Source organism: Colletotrichum fioriniae, assembly GCF_027942845.1.
Source record: "Colletotrichum fioriniae strain IMI 355084 chromosome Unknown scaffold_7, whole genome shotgun sequence".
Lineage (NCBI taxonomy): Eukaryota > Fungi > Ascomycota > Sordariomycetes > Glomerellales > Glomerellaceae > Colletotrichum > Colletotrichum fioriniae.
Genome location: NW_027076843.1, coordinates 2,324,570 through 2,341,615, shown reverse-complemented (window position 1 = coordinate 2,341,615; position 17,046 = coordinate 2,324,570). Strand labels below are relative to the sequence as shown.

The window sequence follows — 17,046 nt, the reverse complement described above, 5'->3', positions numbered from 1 at the left end:
ATGCTTCGGGTGTTTTTCTCTACAAGAATGCGATAAAGTCCCATAGCCGCGTGTAATCCACAGATGTGAGGACGTTCGTCAATGATTGCACCAGGTCTTTCGACGCAGCTTCAGAATATGCGACTGTGATGCGTAGTCAAGCCGGACAAGGTAGCCATCGAGATTAAAAGCGCCATAGGTGAAACTTATACATAGGGAGCATGGCCATTACGTCTTGTAGCATATTGTGTCGGTGATGCTCATCGTACCACCACAGGTGATCAAACAATCTTATCCTGCCGTTTATGGACAGGGAAAAGGCGCCAGTAACCGTGGTGATGTACGCTGCCATACCGTTGGGTGGGTTTGGATGGCTCCGGGCAAAATATGTTCAGGAAGATCCAAGCGGATGTTTCTCTACATTCAAGCCTGTATCGATGGCACGTAAGGCACAACTACACACTCGCGGAAATCTGAGGGATAGTTCCTGCCCGTGGATTAGGGAGAATCGGATGTCCTGGTCTAAATATCACAGCCACATAGATAATATTTGCTTGTTGTAGAGATTGTAGACTGAATCGAGAAGAAAACGAATCTAGACCCCTACTTGTAGTCCTAGAGCAGAGAAACTATCGTGCCCCGTAGTAGCAGCTCCCTATAATATTCATCAAAGTCTGGATGCCTCGAACATCCCCTACGCGTGCTCTCAGAAGCAGCTCATGTATCATTGAAAGGCACGGATATGTTAGTCACCATTACTTTCCAGGCCTTGGTCTTAATATGGCCGCCAGCTATGCCTAGGTAGAACATACACGCAGTTCAAACTTCATCGTATGCACAGCCTCAGCAAGAATATGGGATCAGAAATGGTTGCTTCTCTGCTTCTGTTTAAATTTCGATTCAACTTCAGTTCCTTCAGCATATATTGTGTTCCTGAAACTTTTCGTCTTTCAAATTGTGCGAGTCATCACTTTGAATTTCTTGTCCATGGCTACATTCGAAGCCATACCCGAATTATCTAATAGCCTACTGGTCTATCCTGATACGAGCTCTGAGCGAACGATGTAAGAGATGAGATCAGCGAGATCCCGATGCCAATTCCAGGATACCGACTTAATGGGTGTATCATCAAAGGAAATGTCGATCAGCGCCATCACTTCGGGCTCAAGTGGTGTGAACTGCATGTTAAATACTATACCATGACCAGATTCGGGTAGGAGATCTGAATTTTCTCATTATACGAAGGCTTCTGGGCTTCCATGAAGGAGGATCTGAATGCCTGCAGTATCAAAGTCGGTTTCTGGTAAGGTCTTTGGATGCTTTGAGATTCTCGTCTCGACCTGATCTCACTAGGATAGCGAGATGTGTTGACTTACAAGCCAAGCAGCAATCTACGAGAGTATGGGTGAGTTGCATTAGTACAAGAAGCTGAATGAACTCTGAAGATAGTTTGGGGAGCTGAACCCCGAGAAATTTATGATTTGTACAAGAATTGCGTCTTACTTGGATGAAATCAATGAACTCGCTGTCTCAATCAAATGCGACGTGAAATTCTTCTTTTCCGTGTTGAATTTATGAAGTAAGAACGTGGACTTGTAAAACCAAACTTGCGTGAAGCAGTTGACAGTAGACGTTGAATGGATTCAAGCCACGGCTCACGCCACAACCACCGATCCGGACAGCTCGCGCCGGCCGGCCCCACACCCCGCGGACCCCACCATCAAAAAACCCCTGCTTCCTTTGACTTTGCTCGGGAGAAAGCCCAAGTCTTACCAACTTTTTGCGACCGCATCCCGCCCGAAAATTCGAGCTTCCCCCGGAACCACGACCAATTGACGACATATCGAGCTGTTACAAGCTCGACCAAGAACTACACGAAACCCCGCGGGTACTATACCCAGTCTGCGAACAAAAAAGAAGAAGAAACAAACCCACACACAGAGAAAGCAATGGCGTCTGCACAGCAGGTTCTGCTCTCCCCGGCAGAGCTCGCCTACCTCCACTCAACCCTCTCCCTCACGCCGCCCATCCGCCCAGACGGCCGCAAGGCAAACCAGTTCCGCCCTCTGACCGCAGAGACGGGCATCCTTCCCGGCACCAACGGCAGCGCGCGCATCTGCTTCTCCGACGGCACGGAGGCCATCGTAGGCGTCAAGGCGGAGATCGAGAAGACGGCCAGCCCGTTTGGCGCAGACATAGACGGCGAGGAGGCTCCAGAGACGAGGAAAGACGCGGGCAAGAAGGAGGAGGTCAAGGGCACCAATGACTGGCTCGAGATAGCGGTCGAGATCCCGGCCTCCAGGGAGGATGACGCCGCGACCGTTTTCCTTGCCAACATGCTCAGCGAAGCGCTGCTCGCCGACGGGGAGTTTACCAAGAAGCTGCGGATTAACAGCCGGTTCCACTGGAAGCTCTACCTAGACGTTTGTCCCCCATCTCCCCCCTCCTACACACACAGACACACCGTTGTCCCTTTAAAGACTAGACGCTAACACACTATCCCAACAGATCCTCCTCATCTCCCCGCCTCTATCCTACCCGCTGCCCCTCCTCTCACTCACAACCCACCTCTCGCTCCTCGCAACCCGCCTCCCGCGCCTCAAGTCAGAGGGCGACGAAGACCCCATGTTCGACGACGACTGGCAGGCCTCGACGTTCCTGTACCCTCGCGACGGCAGCGCACCCGTCGACGGCGGCTCACGCCCGCCCATAACACTGCTCGTCATCGCCGTCGGCGGCAACGTCATCTTTGACCCCGCGCGCGAGGAGCTCGCCGTCGCGGAGTCAGCGCTGGCGGTGTCGGTTGCCGAGGAGAAGACGGCCGCCTCGACTGGTGGGATGGACGTGGACGGTCGCCAGCTGAAGCTGCTCTCCGTGCGGACGGTCGACCCGCCTTCGCGGTTGACGGCGCCCGGCGTGCCCAATTCTGTGAACCCGGCCACAGGCCTCGCTGGCACGCCGTCAAAGGCACCGACGGTTCCGGCGGCTGCGCAGGGACAGGCCGCGGAGGGAGTTTGGAAGCCACCTATAGGAGGTACGAAGGTACACGTGATTGAGGGGATGATCTCCAAGGTTCTGGAGAAGGGGGGCGTCGCGGACGAGGTGCTGGAGGCGATTGCCGCGGTAGAGCTGGCCTAAGGGTTCGATACTGGGACTTGGGCTTGAGGAGGGGTTTTAAATGTTTTGCGACATGTCAGGATGGGCAATGGAAAGACAAAAGTCATGATACCAATTGGTGGTTCTTGTTTGGAATGTCATGTTGTACACGGTTCGGTGGAGGGTATATTACAAAAATAGCGTGCTCATCCCCCGTTACATCTTACACATGGATGGGTCCTCTTCTCTTATTTTAATTCAGAAGATGCCAAGCCACTTCTTCTTCTGCTCGTTCTCTACAGGTGCCGTCGCCTCGGCATTTCCAGCCACGGGCGAAGCCTCCATCGCGGCGTCGGCCGCAGCCTTGTCCTCCTCCGACTCTTCCTTCATGCCCAAAAAGTTGGCAATGGGGTTCTCCTTGTCCAGTCCGTGGACCTTGCGGTAGTACTGACGCTTCGCGACGTCGTCGGTGTGGCGCGAGTGTGCGGCAATGGCCTTTTCGTTGCGGTCGCGCTCGTGGAGCTGCATCACATGTACCCATGTGCGGATGAACTGGATGGGGCTGCTCCAGAACTCGGAAGCGGGGGGTAGGAGGTGCTTGAACGGGGATGTTTGGGAAAAGTTGAGGACCAACGTCGAGATGGCCAGCGTCGTGAGTGTTCCCTAGAGATTCCAGATGTTAGCTGATTCAGCCGTCCAAAGGACCACGGTCCGTATGCCGATTTCTGTCAATGAAGAGACACCAGGGGCTACTCACCAAGGAGATGAAGAGGTGGACTTTGCGGCTGTTGAAGAACCAATGCGCCCACGTCCCCTCGGGGGCCATCATGCCGGGATATTCGCGCGTGCGCTGGGCGCGAACCTCCTGGCCGCTGAGCGGACCGCCATAGTGCTTCGGGCCGTTGCTCTTGGGCAACCGGGCGCCGTGGGAGGGCGGGTTGAACTTGGCCGGCTTCTCGAGGATGAGGGGTCCCTTCTGGCCCGCCTTCGTCGGCTTAGAAGAGGCGTACCGAATCGTCCACACCGCGTTCCGGCGGAGAGCTGCCGAAGCCGCCGTTGCGGCCGGCCGGCCGGTCGAGGTCGCTGCTACGCGCCACATGGGGCTCAAGGCCGGGAGGAGGAACCTGGGGAGGAGGATCGTGGCCGAGGTCGTCATTGATGTCGTTGGTTTGCCACTATAAAAGCAGCGGCGGCAAAAAAAAAATGGTGCTGGACCTTGACAAAGTCGCCTTGCCCGATGTCTGCCGACGTTGCAAAAGACGGCGGTCAAGGAACAAAGTAGGTCACCTGGACGGCGATGGTTTAGACTTTCGGGGGTCAGGCGTTTGTTTCACGGCGTCATTGAGGCTCTGGTATGGATCAACGGGATCATCAGGTGCACGCCGGCAGGATCGGTCGGGGCTGGAAAAATCGAAGCTCCAGAAGAATTTCTCTGCTCATAGAAGTTACAGTGGAGCTAAGGTATGATGAGAGGTTGAAAGCTAAAGGGTCGCCGAACTACCCCCGTCGCGCGTCTGGGCGCACATACGGGTACGTACCGGACCCAGACGAAAAAACACCCTTGCTCACTTCAATTGACGATCACGATGACCATACGGCTACTCTGTCTTGTGTGTAGCAGCATCAGCATTATCGCACCATCTATAATTGGCTGCAAGATTATCAGTTCGGGATCTGGAACAAACAGACGCCGAGGTGAAAGAGGCCAGAAAGCACGGATATGGGCAGATTTGGGAATCCCAGTCGAAGCTCGGCAAACGGGATGCTGGCGACAGTCTAAGAGGACCAAGTGAGAGATAAAAGACAAAAAAAAAAAAGCTAGCGGCAGGGACACCGACAAAGGTCCCCGCTGGCCCGCCGCGCCGCCCCGTTGGTTGAGTCGTTGACCTGGCACTCCTGCCAAAAAGCGAGCTGGCTCCGTCACCAAAACACCGAGGCGCAGCGGAGAAAGCGTTCTTCCGGGAGCAGTATCCGGTTTTGCCCGGGTAGCGACCCCCGGACACATCACCTTCTGACCAATGTTGCACATCTGATTGGCGGTCGCGTCGCCACACCGTGTGGCTTGTGCGCCGCGGTACCCAGGTTCAGTGAGCTCATTCCAGGCTTTTTCTCTCGTTGCGGCGTGTGCTGGGTACGTCGCCAGGTGCCTTTCCGCCGGGTTGTTGTCATAATTAAAATCGGATAGCCTTTTTTTTGCCGTACTGTCGTCTCGTCTTTTTTTTTACTTGGCCCGATCCGATTCTAAAAGTTTTTCTCTCCCCCTTCTTCCTTCATTCCTCATTCTCAACCATCTACAAACCCAAACGACCTACTTGACGACCTGCAAAAGACATTCTTCTTTTGCACCTTCTACCTGATACCCCTTTTCAAATCCTTTTAATTATCCTATAATCCGTCAAAATGGCTGGTGGTAAGTCTCTCTCATACCTCACGCGCGCACGCCGTCCTCTCCGTCCGTTTTCGCTTTGCTTTGCGGATCCCCGATGATTGCCCAACCCTCCAAGCGCCTCAATCCGTCACGAGCCATTGAGCAGCGAAATCACTCTCGCTGAGTCTGGAACGGTTCGGAACTGCTTCGCGGGCCAATTCGGCTTCGATTCCACCTCGTGCGATACCTTCGCCCTCTGCGATTCGTCTCTCCTAGCACCTCCGACATCTTGCGCCAATTTCCTGGCATCTCGCTTGATGGGGCAAAAAACAGGGGCCCGATGAGCGAGAGACAAGGAGGCGTCGGCAGGGGCAGCGAACAGCACTCATCACGATGGGCGGTCGGGCTTTCATCGGGATTCTCAACCCAAGCGAAACAACGAAATCGTCGCGGAATACACATCACCTACCTAGACCAGTACACTGACTTCGAGGAATCTAGGTGACGCTAAGAAGGGTGCCAACCTCTTCAAGACCCGTTGCGCTCAGTGCCACACCGTCGACGCTGACGGCGGCAACAAGATCGGCCCTGCTCTTCACGGCCTTTGGGGCCGCAAGACCGGTTCCGTCGAGGGCTACTCTTACACCGACGCCAACAAGAAGAAGGGCATCGAGTGGAACGACCAGACTCTCGTAAGCTTTCCCGACAACGTCCAGTCTCACTACTTTGCTAACCATGATCTTTCCTATAGTTCGAGTACCTCGAGAACCCCAAGAAGTACATTCCTGGCACCAAGATGGCGTTCGGTGGTCTCAAGAAGGAGAAGGACCGCAACGACCTCATTGCGTACGTTTTCACTGTCACTCAGTATTTCACTAAAGACACACTCGCTAACCACGACAACAGCTACCTCAAGGATGCCACCAAATAGACGGATTGATGTGTAACGATAGGATTGCATTAGACGAATTGGCGATTTGCGTTTTGTACCAATAGACCACTCTAGAACAGTGTGTTTTGGGGGCTTCACTGAACAAGCCCGTTTTCTCTCGAAAATTCTCCCCTTTCAAAGACGGTTGTAATACAACAAATTTCATTTTGCGAAACAAACATTATAAACAATGCGCGTGCCATTCTTGATTGTTCCTGTAGCATCCGTACCTGCAAATCATTGCCGTGTCATGATGTCAGATCTGGCGCGCCTTGTGATCCGGAGCTGACCGGGGCAAAAGAAAGAGAGAAAAAAAAAACCTGCTTACTCAGGTAATGCAGTAGTGCGGCCACTCTGTCCCCTTCAGCCAGTGAGATGACTCGCTCTGCGTTGTCATCCTGGCACCTCGTCATAGGTCCCGTTCTGTCACCGAATCATGAATGTCAGGAACGTGTTACGAGATGCAACGGGAAAAGGTCGGTCAATTGTTCCAAAATAGCGGCTTTTGAAGGTCCCGTCATTGATGTTGCGGCTCAAGCAGTCGTTCTGCAAGCATCAGAAAAAGTATAACCTTCTGCATGCACCGACTCGTGTGGACGACTGTCACTTCTCCACTCTCAGTGGTCAATGAGTCTTGATCCAATCACACGATCGTCGTTGTCCGCAGGAGGACTTTTCCCGACTCTTGAGTTGAACTGTCATTTTGTTGACCAGTTGAACCTTTAAAGATGGAGGTCTGAGGTGAGGTGGACGGTTCAGACAGTTATAAGTGTAAAAAAGTACGGTAGACAGTGAACGTGCGCCTAGCACTTGATTCACGTCTATGGATTTCCAACCACATGGCACCGTCCGAGAGACGACGTGGTAAACACCCAAGGAGAAAAGGCCAAAAGATGATGTAAGTCGGTCTCTCGTATTTGATATTTTACTGAGAATTGTTTCCAAAGGACCTTTAGGCTTAGGTATAGTGTGTATGGCTGCTTAGTCTTGGGATCCTATTAGAACCGGCTGCTCTTCATAAGCCATCGTTGACGACTCGGAGTCGGGAGGGAGAAGAGACTAAATGCAGTTTTCATATGTACCGAAAAGTCCATAGTACTGTCAGCGCATGATGCCCATTCAACGACGTGCAACTAAAGCTATCGTCAACATCGTCTTCATCTATATCCCTCTTAAGTCCTCAAAGGACTAATCTAATCTCGGCTTTCTAATATTCCTAGGGCACTAGGCCGAGGTCCCCTTGAATTCTATGCACTGATAACTGCAGCCCGTCTTGCATCCTGCCTGGCATCGAGGCAGAAACGTGGGCCTAGGGCTTTCCTCACTGGCCGCTCCTGCCCCCTATGAGAAGTGAATCATCACTAGATATCACCAACAAGCAGTGGGCCACATGGTCGAGGGTTTCTGAGCTGTAGAGGCCCCGGTTGAACCGTGAAGTGTCCGGTTTATTTCGAGGTCCATGTTCGATTCTTCGATCGGTCCATTGTTTGTTGACTTCTTTTTTTTTTCTTCCCCTTTTTCTACCTAGGTACTGTTCACGATTACCATCCCTGCTGGCTATCCAGGTCAGCTACACAAACGCGAACCATTAACCCCTAACTAATTTCTAGGCTTTTCAATCTTTATACTAATCAGTGACTATGATCATGTCCTCGAGGTTTGTTCAAGATGTCTCAAGCTTAGGAACGTGTGTCGACCGAGGCCTCGGCTATTACCCCGAACCAGTCAATGAAGAATCTACTTACTTTACCTCGTACAAAAATATGCAAGACACAGAGTAACCGCTAGATAACGTATCTCGAATTATACTTAGGTAGTCCCGCGATGTTTGACCGCATTCAGAGGGCAAGTACTGACCAGTAGCCCAACCGGGCAGAATAAGCAGGCACACCTACCTTACCTACCACCGCACCTTCCCCCGCCACTCCCAAATGTCCATGGGGGAGAAAACTTCAAGAAAAGGCATGAGCATCATCTGATGTGTCCATGACCTAGTGATGGAATAGTCAAAAGCGTAATGGGTCCCGCAAGGGTTGCAAATTCGAGTACGTTTGTGCTCCCAAAAATTGGTGATCCTACATAATGCCACAGATAGCTCCATTTCGCTATCATTTATTTTATTGCAACCGGGCCACTGATGAATTATGAATCTTCTGGTATACTTTTTGCTGGCGTATTTGGTCTTCTTGGAAGCGCGGGCGAGTAAAGTGCTGGGTCCGGCCCTGGTGTTTTCAGCGCGTCTGGTGATGGTGTCGGCTCCTTCTCTGACCCAAAGCTATGTTCGACGTCTGCCTTTCTCGTTACTCCCATGCCACGAGATTGAAAATGGCTGCGTGAAGCTAATCCGAAGTTTTTGTTTACAACAGTTGTGATGAGGTATTTGAGCAACAGCCAAGAGACGAAGACAAGCCAAGTAGAGAGAGAGAGAGAGAGAGAGAGAGAGAGAGAGAGAGAGAGAGAGAGAGAGAGAGAGGTTTGGCGGTTCGCTCGTCCACACGAGGTGTATGAAGCCTGGCCAAGTTCTTCAGATGGATGGTGAAAGGAAACAGTCGTTACTTTTACTCGGCTTCCTTCAGTACCTTCAGTACCTAACCATGTGGATGCAGACCCATGATATGAGCCCAATTGCTCTCTAAAAGACACCAGACCCTCCCGATAACAAATATAACAACAAAAAGACAAACTCAACTTTTCTCTACCAGTCCACATCTAAGCCACCCTTGCCCTTCCTTACGTCTGATGATGCAACTTGTTCGCCAACCTCCTATACGTCTCCGGGTTCGGCACACTCGGCTTCGTCTTGCTCAGCGCAGCCTCCCAGTCACTCCTAATTAACGCCGGCTCGCCGCCCTCGTACCGCAACACACACTCGTCCAGCGCATTCTTGTACAAGCCGTACAGATCCGCACCGCTGAAGCCGGCACACCGCTTATCCCGTGCAATCGCCTCAACGTCCACGACGTCGTTATCACTGTCACCGTCACCCTGTCCCTGGCCCTCTGGCTGCACGCCTCCACCGATGCCGTTGCGCACAATCGTCCTCAGGATATCGACGCGCTCGTCCTCGGTAGGCAAATCCACAAACAGCAGCTTATCAAGACGTCCGGGCCGTAGGATGGCCGGGTCAATCATGTCGGGCCTGTTACTCGTGCCGATAACGTAGACCTCGCCGCGATCGCCCGCGCCATCGAGCTCTGCGAGCAGCGCGTTGACGACGCGGGCGCCCGCCTCGGTGGTGGTGTTCTCCCGCTTAGGCACGAGCGAGTCCATCTCGTCAAAGAAGAGGATGCACGGCGCGCAGGATTTCGCCCTCGTGAACAGCTCGCGGATCGCGCGCTCCGACTCGCCCACGTACTTGTTGAGCAGCTCGGGGCCCTTGATGAGGATGAAGCTCGCCTGCGCGTCGTTGGCGACGGCCTTTGCGACGAGCGTCTTGCCGCATCCGGGAGGGCCGAAGAGGAGCACGCCCGCGGGCCGCTGCTTGCCGAATTTCTGGAAGAGTAATGGTTCCTTGATGCGCCGGACAATGGAGACCTGGAAGGCGGCGCGGACGGAGTGGAGGGCGCCAACTTCGGACCAGGAGGTGCTGGGGATGGAGCTGAAGCCTTCGCGGCGCATGTAGGGTGTGTGCTCGGCGATGGCGTCGACAAAGTCCTGCTGGCTTACGTGGACACGCGTGGGGGTCGTGTATGATGGGTGCTCGATGTAGTCGTACCACAGGCAGGCGTCGTCGAGGTCGCGGGCGGCGTTGTCCGCGTCCGAGGAGGTCTCGGTATCCATCCTCTCGGCTTGGATGGTGTTTCTGGCGCGCGCCTCTTCCACGTCCATGAAGCGGTCGCTGGCCTTGCGGTTGGCGACCTGGATCACGGCGCGGATGTCGTCGCCGACGAAGCCGTGCGTGCGGACCGCGAGGGCCTGGAAGTCGACTTCGGAGGGTATTTCGAGCTCTCTCGTAAGAGCCTTGAAGATTTCCTCTCGGGCGTCTGTGTTAGGCACCTTGACCGTGATTGTCTGCGCAAAGTAGTCTGGTCTCCGCAGCGTCGGGTCGACGAGCTCGAGCTTGCTCGTCGTGCCCACGATAACCACCCGTGACCCCTCACGCTCCCAGTCCCGCAAGCGTCGAAGACCGAGCTTGAGCTGTGAAATGACCTCGTGGTCGAATTCGCTGTGGCTGTTGCCCGACTTGACCATGTACTCGTCCAGGTGGTCAAACAGGACGACGCACGGCGCAATCTTCTTCGCCTCGTCCAGAACGTCGGTGAAGATCTTGCTCACTTTCTCGGGCGACCGTGTCTCGCTTAGGTACCGCCCGATAGAAATAATAGGCGTCCTCGTCCTCCACGAAAGCGACCTCACGAGGGACTGCTTGCCCGTGCCCGGGGGGCCCGAGATGAGGATTCCCATCGGCTGCTCTCCAAAGCATGCGAAATCCTCCGGCTTCCGCGCGCGCGCAAAGACGTACCGCTGCAGCTCTTCGATGATGCCACGGACACCGCCGAGAACGACCGAGCCCGGAGGGATCTGCTCGGGGCCGTACTTGGCCGCCTTGAGCGCCTTCTTCGTGACGGCCGCCTGAGCGGTCTCTGACGCGTCACCCGTCTTGGACTTTGAAGACTTGGAGACGATGGCGGAGGCGTCGCTGACATTACCGGCGCCGATGCCGTTGCTGTTGCCGTTGGCGGCCTCGGGCTCAGGAGAGATGCGGCGTTTCTTGGTGCTCTTGCCGTCTGACCCCTGGGCGGTGGGCACCGCCGGAGCGACGTTCCAGTGCTTCGTCATTTGTCTGTTGAGAAGAAATCGATCTTCCGGCTGTGAAAAAGGAGGTCGTGTCAGAAACGGTGGGGAAAAAAGGGAAGACGTCATGCAAAGGAGACGGGAGGTAAAACTCACTTTGTATTCTTCAGCCTGCTCCAGCAAGTCGTCGCTGTCCTCAGATTCGGCCTCTTCTTCCTTGCGGAAATCCAGCACCCTCTCAATCGCGTCCTCCAGCGGTTTCCTCTTCTGCCGGCTCAAACTCGAATTCGACTTTTTTATCGACTCGTAAATCGCCGTTACCGTCAACCGTGGTGGTCTCTTTCTCTTGGCGCCGCCGTCCCTGTCCTTGCTCTTCTTCGCCTGCCACTCTCCTTCCCTCTCATCCTCTAGCTTTTTTACAATCTGGTATACGTCACGGTCGAGGCCGGACCGGAGGCTTATGCGGGCCATGTTGAGGTGTAAAAGGTGACGAGACTCACTAGAAGAAGGGTGATTGAAATGAGTCTCTCACTCTGGCAGCACAACGTCGAAGGCGACTGGCAAGAAAAAAAAGATTGAGGTGGGTGGGATGTGCGAATAGAGCGTCGTGATTGGCCGTTGTGCTGCGAGGACCCATAAAATAATTGCCGTTTCTGCGGACTCGGCCAAGGCTTCTCTGAATGTCTTTTTCATTATTATAACCACTGCCCTAATCATCATCTCTTAACTTCATCTCTTGAATAGTAATTCTTGAAGATTATGATATGAGGAGACGAGCTTATATTTTATGAGAAATGAGGTGCTAATAGTGATAGGACCCAGAACTGGTAAGCACAGAGGCAAGGTAGTGAGAGGTAAATTATGTTGTCAACTATCTGCCTTTATATCATCATCAACCCCGATTAGTTGTTGTATCCTCAATTACCTTACTATCTAGGAGATGATAAACTAAATATACTGAGCCACAAGTGCGAGAACAAAAACTTCATCGAGCAGCATGGTGCCCACTCAGCACTGAACCTCCATGCGCCTGTTCGGCCTGACAGACGAGTATCCGTACTGATGACTGCTTCCCGTCGAGATTCGCAAGCGCGTCGACATCTTGCGGATGATTATGCGTAGAAGCATCGGTGGTGGCGTTTAGAAGAAGAAGAAGGAGGAGAACTCAAGGCTAGGAGTCACAATCAAGCTTTTCAGCCACGGTTGAAGCCATCAGCGCCAGTCGTCCTCGGGGTTTATTAATGCTTGCTAGAACTACGCCATCAATTATGCTCACATATATCTCTTTGATTTGAATTGAAAGTGCTTTGAATTGCATAGGTGGCTTAGTTGAGGATATTGGTGGCAGTCGGGGGTTCAAAAGGTTCACAAACGCAGGCACAACGTAGGTCATCTAATATCCTAGAGTCGTGACTCACTTTATTATCTGCGCTGCTTAGGCGTTTTTGCTGACATATGATTTTTCTGAGCGCCATCAGGACTCGGTGACTCAGGAGCGCATCACGAAGCAAAATAAGGCCCGGAATGCACGAAAGACGTGTTATCTATCTGTTGATTTGCCTACATAACAAGCTTTCTACCACGAAGATGGGTCTTTCGCCTTGGCTGCATGTATAGCTTTTGTTTTGAGTTACTCCTTCTCCATCCGTCATTTCCTCCACTCGCCTCAGGGTGGGCTTCAAGATACAGTCCTCTCCGGGAACGGAAAAGACTGGGCACCAAGTCGCCCTCCTCACCATTTTTCGTTGCCAGATGAGTGAAATGAAATAAAACGGCCCCGTCTGTGTCAACGCCAGGGGGCCTCAAAGCGGCGAAAGGTTATCCTGCAATCGTCATGTCATCTATCCATGGTATCACTACAGAATGAGCGGGCGGTTGTGGGCCGCAGAGCCAGGGACTGGCGAGTCGTGCTCTAGTCCGTGACGCATGGCTTCTGGTCAGAGCCCGTAGAGCTCCCACTCATCGAAAATGTCCTGTCCCTTGGAAACTCTCGTCGCATTGTCTGTGCTCTCGAGGTTCCTTTTCGGGGCATACTCGGTTCGTAACTCTTGAGCAAGTCACAACTCGTCATCCTCCAGCTCAGAGGGCTTCAGCAGACCGCCGACCTTGCCACGGCGCTCGAGGTCCGCCGCCTTGGCGTCCCGCTCTTGCTGCTCCTTCTCGACCTGGAACAGTTCCGCGTTGTCGCCAGCGAACTCCTTCAAAGAGATGAGGAAGTCACGGAGGTTGAGGCGGAACTTGTCGTACTGTGTGTTCAATGTGAACAGGCCCTCGACAAAGGTCTGGATTTGAGCGCTGGATATCATGTTAGCATTCGCCATGCGCCACTTTCTTGGTGGTACTCACGGTTGCAGGTTTGGGAAGGCACCACGAAGCAGGTTAGCCACGAAGTTAGCGAGGAACTCCTTGTTGGAGGTGCCAGCCGCCGCCTGGTCGGGGCTGTAGATTGGACCCTGGATCTTGGCCGCGCTTCCGTCGGCAGGCTCCACAAAGTAGAACATCCTCATCAAAACCATAGACTGAGTCTTGAAACCGGCCTTGTGGTCGTTATCAGTGAGAACGAAGAAGACGTCCTGCAGGATGGTGATGAAGAACTGCTGGAAGAAGGCGTTGGCCGTCTGCACATCAGTCTTCTCCGCAATGTTGTTGATGAGCTCCAAGCACATGTTAAGTCCGGCAGCCTCCACATCGCGGTTGTCGTGCTTGAATGCCCATGAGCACGAGTCGATGACGAACTTGAACTGGCGGTTATCCAGCTTCAACAGCGCCGGGAAACAGTGAAGGTTGATGGCGCGAAGAAGGTTGAAGAACTCGACACGGTGCTCAGGGAATTCAGAAAAGTCCTTGTTGATCATGTCCAGAGTGCACTCGAAGACGTTTTCCATGATGTTCGGGACCTGGTCCTCCATCAAAGTGGACAGCTTGGTGATAATCGCAGACATGGCCTTGAGGACCTCGGCGTCACGGGCTCCTGGCACGTTGCGGTTGTAGTCGATCAGGATGGACTCCAACAGGGGCGGTACCATCTGTTGGCGCACAGATTGCAGATCCTCGGCCTTCTCAACGTACGTCTCAACGAGCTTGAGAATCTCCTTCTTGATGGTACGCAGTCCACGGACATGCGGCATCTTGGTAGCGATCTCGCCTGTGAAATGTCAGTCATGGTCTTCTTTGCATGGTTGCATGTGCAGACTCACCCTGCTTTTGGACAGCCTCGGAAATCAGTTCACTGGTAGCACGGTACATCTGGAGCATATCGAGGAAGATGCGACCAATCTGAGGGTAAAAGTACGGGCCGATAGATGTGCAAGCGGAGACGTTCGTCTTCATGATGTTGCCAATGACCTTGATCGTCTCGGCATCTTGAAGAATGACGGGGTTGACCCGGGCCTGCTTGATAATCTCATCCCACGCCGCGTTCGGAATGGCCATCAGGTCGCTGAGCAGACGCTCCTGCTGGTGCTTGTTGCCCTGGGCAGCCACCATGTAACCGCAGGCCTCGTAGAAAGTGTGCACTTGCTGAGGCGAGAGATCGCAGGTGATCTTGTGCATGTTGCGAACAATCTCCTCAATGAAGGGTTCCTGCTCACTGGGCTGCAGAGCAACGAAGTGACGACGGCACTGTCTCGCGATCTTGATGAAGGTATCGCAAGCCATGTCCTGCACACCTGCATGGAGTCAGCATTATATTCATAGACAGGATCAAGGAAGACGTACCCTCGTGCGACTCGTGCATGAACTCGAAGAGCTTGTTGACGACAGTCTTGAGGAACTTCCAGTGTGCTTTCAAGAACCTGGGGTATTGTCCAACAATGTACATGATGTTGGAGGCGACGACAGCCTTGTTGTCCTTGCCACGCTTCATCTCGGTGAGGCCCAAGAGATCCTTAATAACAGTGACCAGGAATCTCTTTTCAGTCTCCTCGTTCATGGCCAGAGAAATCGAACCAATGGCCCAGCAAAGAACGTTGCAGTTGTGCCATGACCACTCGCTGCCATCGACCTGCCGGGCGAGCTTCTCCGTCATGATGTTCTCAGTGTCCACGACGTCCAAGTGCGTCAGGTACACCAAGCACTCTCTGATGGTCTTGTAAAGCTGTACTGTGTCGCTCTCCTTGACGAACTCACGGACGATTTCTCCCTCGTCGTTCTCGACAATGAGGACCTCCTCAGGACGGACCATCTTCTCGATCATGACGGTGCGAAGGTTGGACAGGACCTCGTTGTACTTGTGCTTACGAAGCGGGTAATTGTTGAGCAGCGACGGGTTCGGCGCGCCGCCTCCGGACATGCCACCGGCCATGCCCATCAGGGGGTTGAGCTCGGTCATGGGGAGTTGCTGCATCTCATCGTAGAGCTCGTTGACGAGCTTCAGCCAGTAGTCGAGACAAATCTTGAAGATCTCGCGGTCGTTGATCTGGGACACGCGAATTAGGTAATAATGACCGTGAGTAAGGAAGTCCCGGTTGGGCAAGTTCTCAATGAGCTGCGAGTTGTTAGCTTTGACACGATAGCAGCACTAGAGCGTCGTCTCACATTCAGGTGCATGCCGAAGAAATTGCACAGGAAAAGAGCCAAGTTCTGAATGAACCCCTGATCTCTGGAGTTGCTTTGGCTATATGTCGACTTGAGGTCGAGGGTGATGGGAATGATGGTGGCGATGGTTGTGAGTACCTCGGTGAACATCTTGACCAGCTGCTCATCGTAAGAATTAGGTTGGCCAGGCCCACCAGTTTGCAGACCGCCAATCTCGGTCAAACACTGCAGAGCGATGTTGCGGAACTCGGGGACGGGTAAAAATCGTGTACGCAGGGTGTCGATAAGCGGCGTCTCGAAGATGTAACCGAGAGGAATCCAGTTGCAGAAGCGCAATAATGTCTCGAGGGTGGCCTTGACCAGGCTCGGCTGATCGGCGGTGTTCAGGACCTCCTGGCAGAGGGTGAAGATTTGGGAAAACTCGGCGCACATGGTGGTCTTCAGATTCCGGGTCTTGGTGGATGTCATTTGCTCGGCAGAGTAGTCGAATACCTCCTCGGACAGCAGGCGCAGAATGACCATGTTGTTCTCGCAAATGGACAGACTGGAGTGGCACGACGTGATGATCTCGTTAATGAATGTGGGCCAGTTGTGAGGCCATTCTTGCTTCAGGATTGAGATGAGGACGATGTTGAGCTTGTTCAGCAGGATCTTCTGTTCCTTCATGGACTCTTCGGAGCTCGAGCACTGGATAATGAACTGCACGACGAAGTTGCGGATGCCTGAAGATTGTCAGTAAGAGTGTAGGAAATGAAGGCAAACTCACGAACCTTGGCACTGGTCTCGAGGCAGAACCTTCCATCTTGTCATAATAACATTGTCAAGCACCTGCAATCCCAAGACTAAAAAACCGTCAGCTGTTTTGCACCCCGCCGTCTTGGTGGTTCGCGCCCAACATACACTTTGTTTGAGGATGGGTCGCTTCGGCGAGGATCTTGTCGACAAGGAGCCAGGAATCTTGGTCTTCCTTGAACTGCAGCAAGAATCGTGTTAGAGACTGAGGTCATGGTATATGTGGACGGTTTGGTGTTGATCGCGTACCTGGTTAAGCGTAGCTTGCGCTTGCTTTTGCTATATTTCCAGAATCATCGGTCAGCCTCGGCCAAAAATCTCAGACGGAGCCGGGGCAGAAAACTGCAGCGCACCTGTTCTCCACGGCCCTCGTAGAAGGAGCGGACGATCTCGTCCAGCTCCGGGATCGTGATAGCCATCGCTGGTGGTGCGGTACGGGGGGCGGGGTGTGGTGGACGACAGGTCGATCTCGATCGCAAGACGCAGCAACGGGAGTGAGGGGGAATCTGGTCGCGGCACAACTCTCCCCAAAGTCAGGAGGAGGGCAGGCGGGGGCGAAAGCGAGGGCGCGGTCGGGAGGGGGTTTTGAGGATCGGTATACGAGCGCTAC

General features: G+C 53.4%; 5 protein-coding genes across 5 annotated transcripts; 2 read left to right on the top strand and 3 right to left on the bottom strand.

Annotated features, from left to right (window-relative positions):
* Positions 1 to 1,928: 1,928 nt before the first annotated feature.
* On the top strand, positions 1,929 to 3,117 carry RRP42 (Exosome complex component rrp42; the record flags this gene model as incomplete). Its single annotated transcript, XM_053196350.2, has 2 exons — positions 1,929 to 2,402; positions 2,488 to 3,117. The coding sequence occupies 2 exons, from the start codon at positions 1,929 to 1,931 to the stop codon at positions 3,115 to 3,117; spliced, it is 1,104 nt and encodes a 367-aa protein (XP_053046213.2).
* Positions 3,118 to 3,333: 216 nt separating this feature from the next.
* On the bottom strand, positions 3,334 to 4,231 carry N0V96_006789 (uncharacterized protein; the record flags this gene model as incomplete). The annotated part of the gene is made up of 2 exons (XM_053196349.2): positions 3,334 to 3,738; positions 3,833 to 4,231. 2 exons carry the CDS (start codon positions 4,229 to 4,231, stop codon positions 3,334 to 3,336), a joined length of 804 nt encoding a protein of 267 aa, XP_053046212.1.
* Positions 4,232 to 5,475: 1,244 nt separating this feature from the next.
* CYC1 (iso-1-cytochrome c) lies at positions 5,476 to 6,374 on the top strand (the record flags this gene model as incomplete). The annotated part of the gene is made up of 3 exons (XM_065757827.1): positions 5,476 to 5,485; positions 5,945 to 6,135; positions 6,195 to 6,374. 3 exons carry the CDS (start codon positions 5,476 to 5,478, stop codon positions 6,372 to 6,374), a joined length of 381 nt encoding a protein of 126 aa, XP_065613744.1.
* A 2,730-nt stretch (positions 6,375 to 9,104) lies between these two features.
* On the bottom strand, positions 9,105 to 11,579 carry RIX7 (Ribosome biogenesis ATPase rix7; the record flags this gene model as incomplete). Its single annotated transcript, XM_053196347.1, has 2 exons — positions 9,105 to 11,183; positions 11,265 to 11,579. 2 exons carry the CDS (start codon positions 11,577 to 11,579, stop codon positions 9,105 to 9,107), a joined length of 2,394 nt encoding a protein of 797 aa, XP_053046210.1.
* Positions 11,580 to 13,165: 1,586 nt separating this feature from the next.
* Positions 13,166 to 16,855, bottom strand: CRM1 (Karyopherin transporter; the record flags this gene model as incomplete). The annotated part of the gene is made up of 9 exons (XM_065757826.1): positions 13,166 to 13,403; positions 13,455 to 14,253; positions 14,306 to 14,776; positions 14,826 to 15,594; positions 15,645 to 16,366; positions 16,415 to 16,486; positions 16,545 to 16,617; positions 16,686 to 16,715; positions 16,790 to 16,855. The coding sequence occupies 9 exons, from the start codon at positions 16,853 to 16,855 to the stop codon at positions 13,166 to 13,168; spliced, it is 3,240 nt and encodes a 1,079-aa protein (XP_065613743.1).
* Between the last annotated feature and the right edge of the window lie 191 nt (positions 16,856 to 17,046).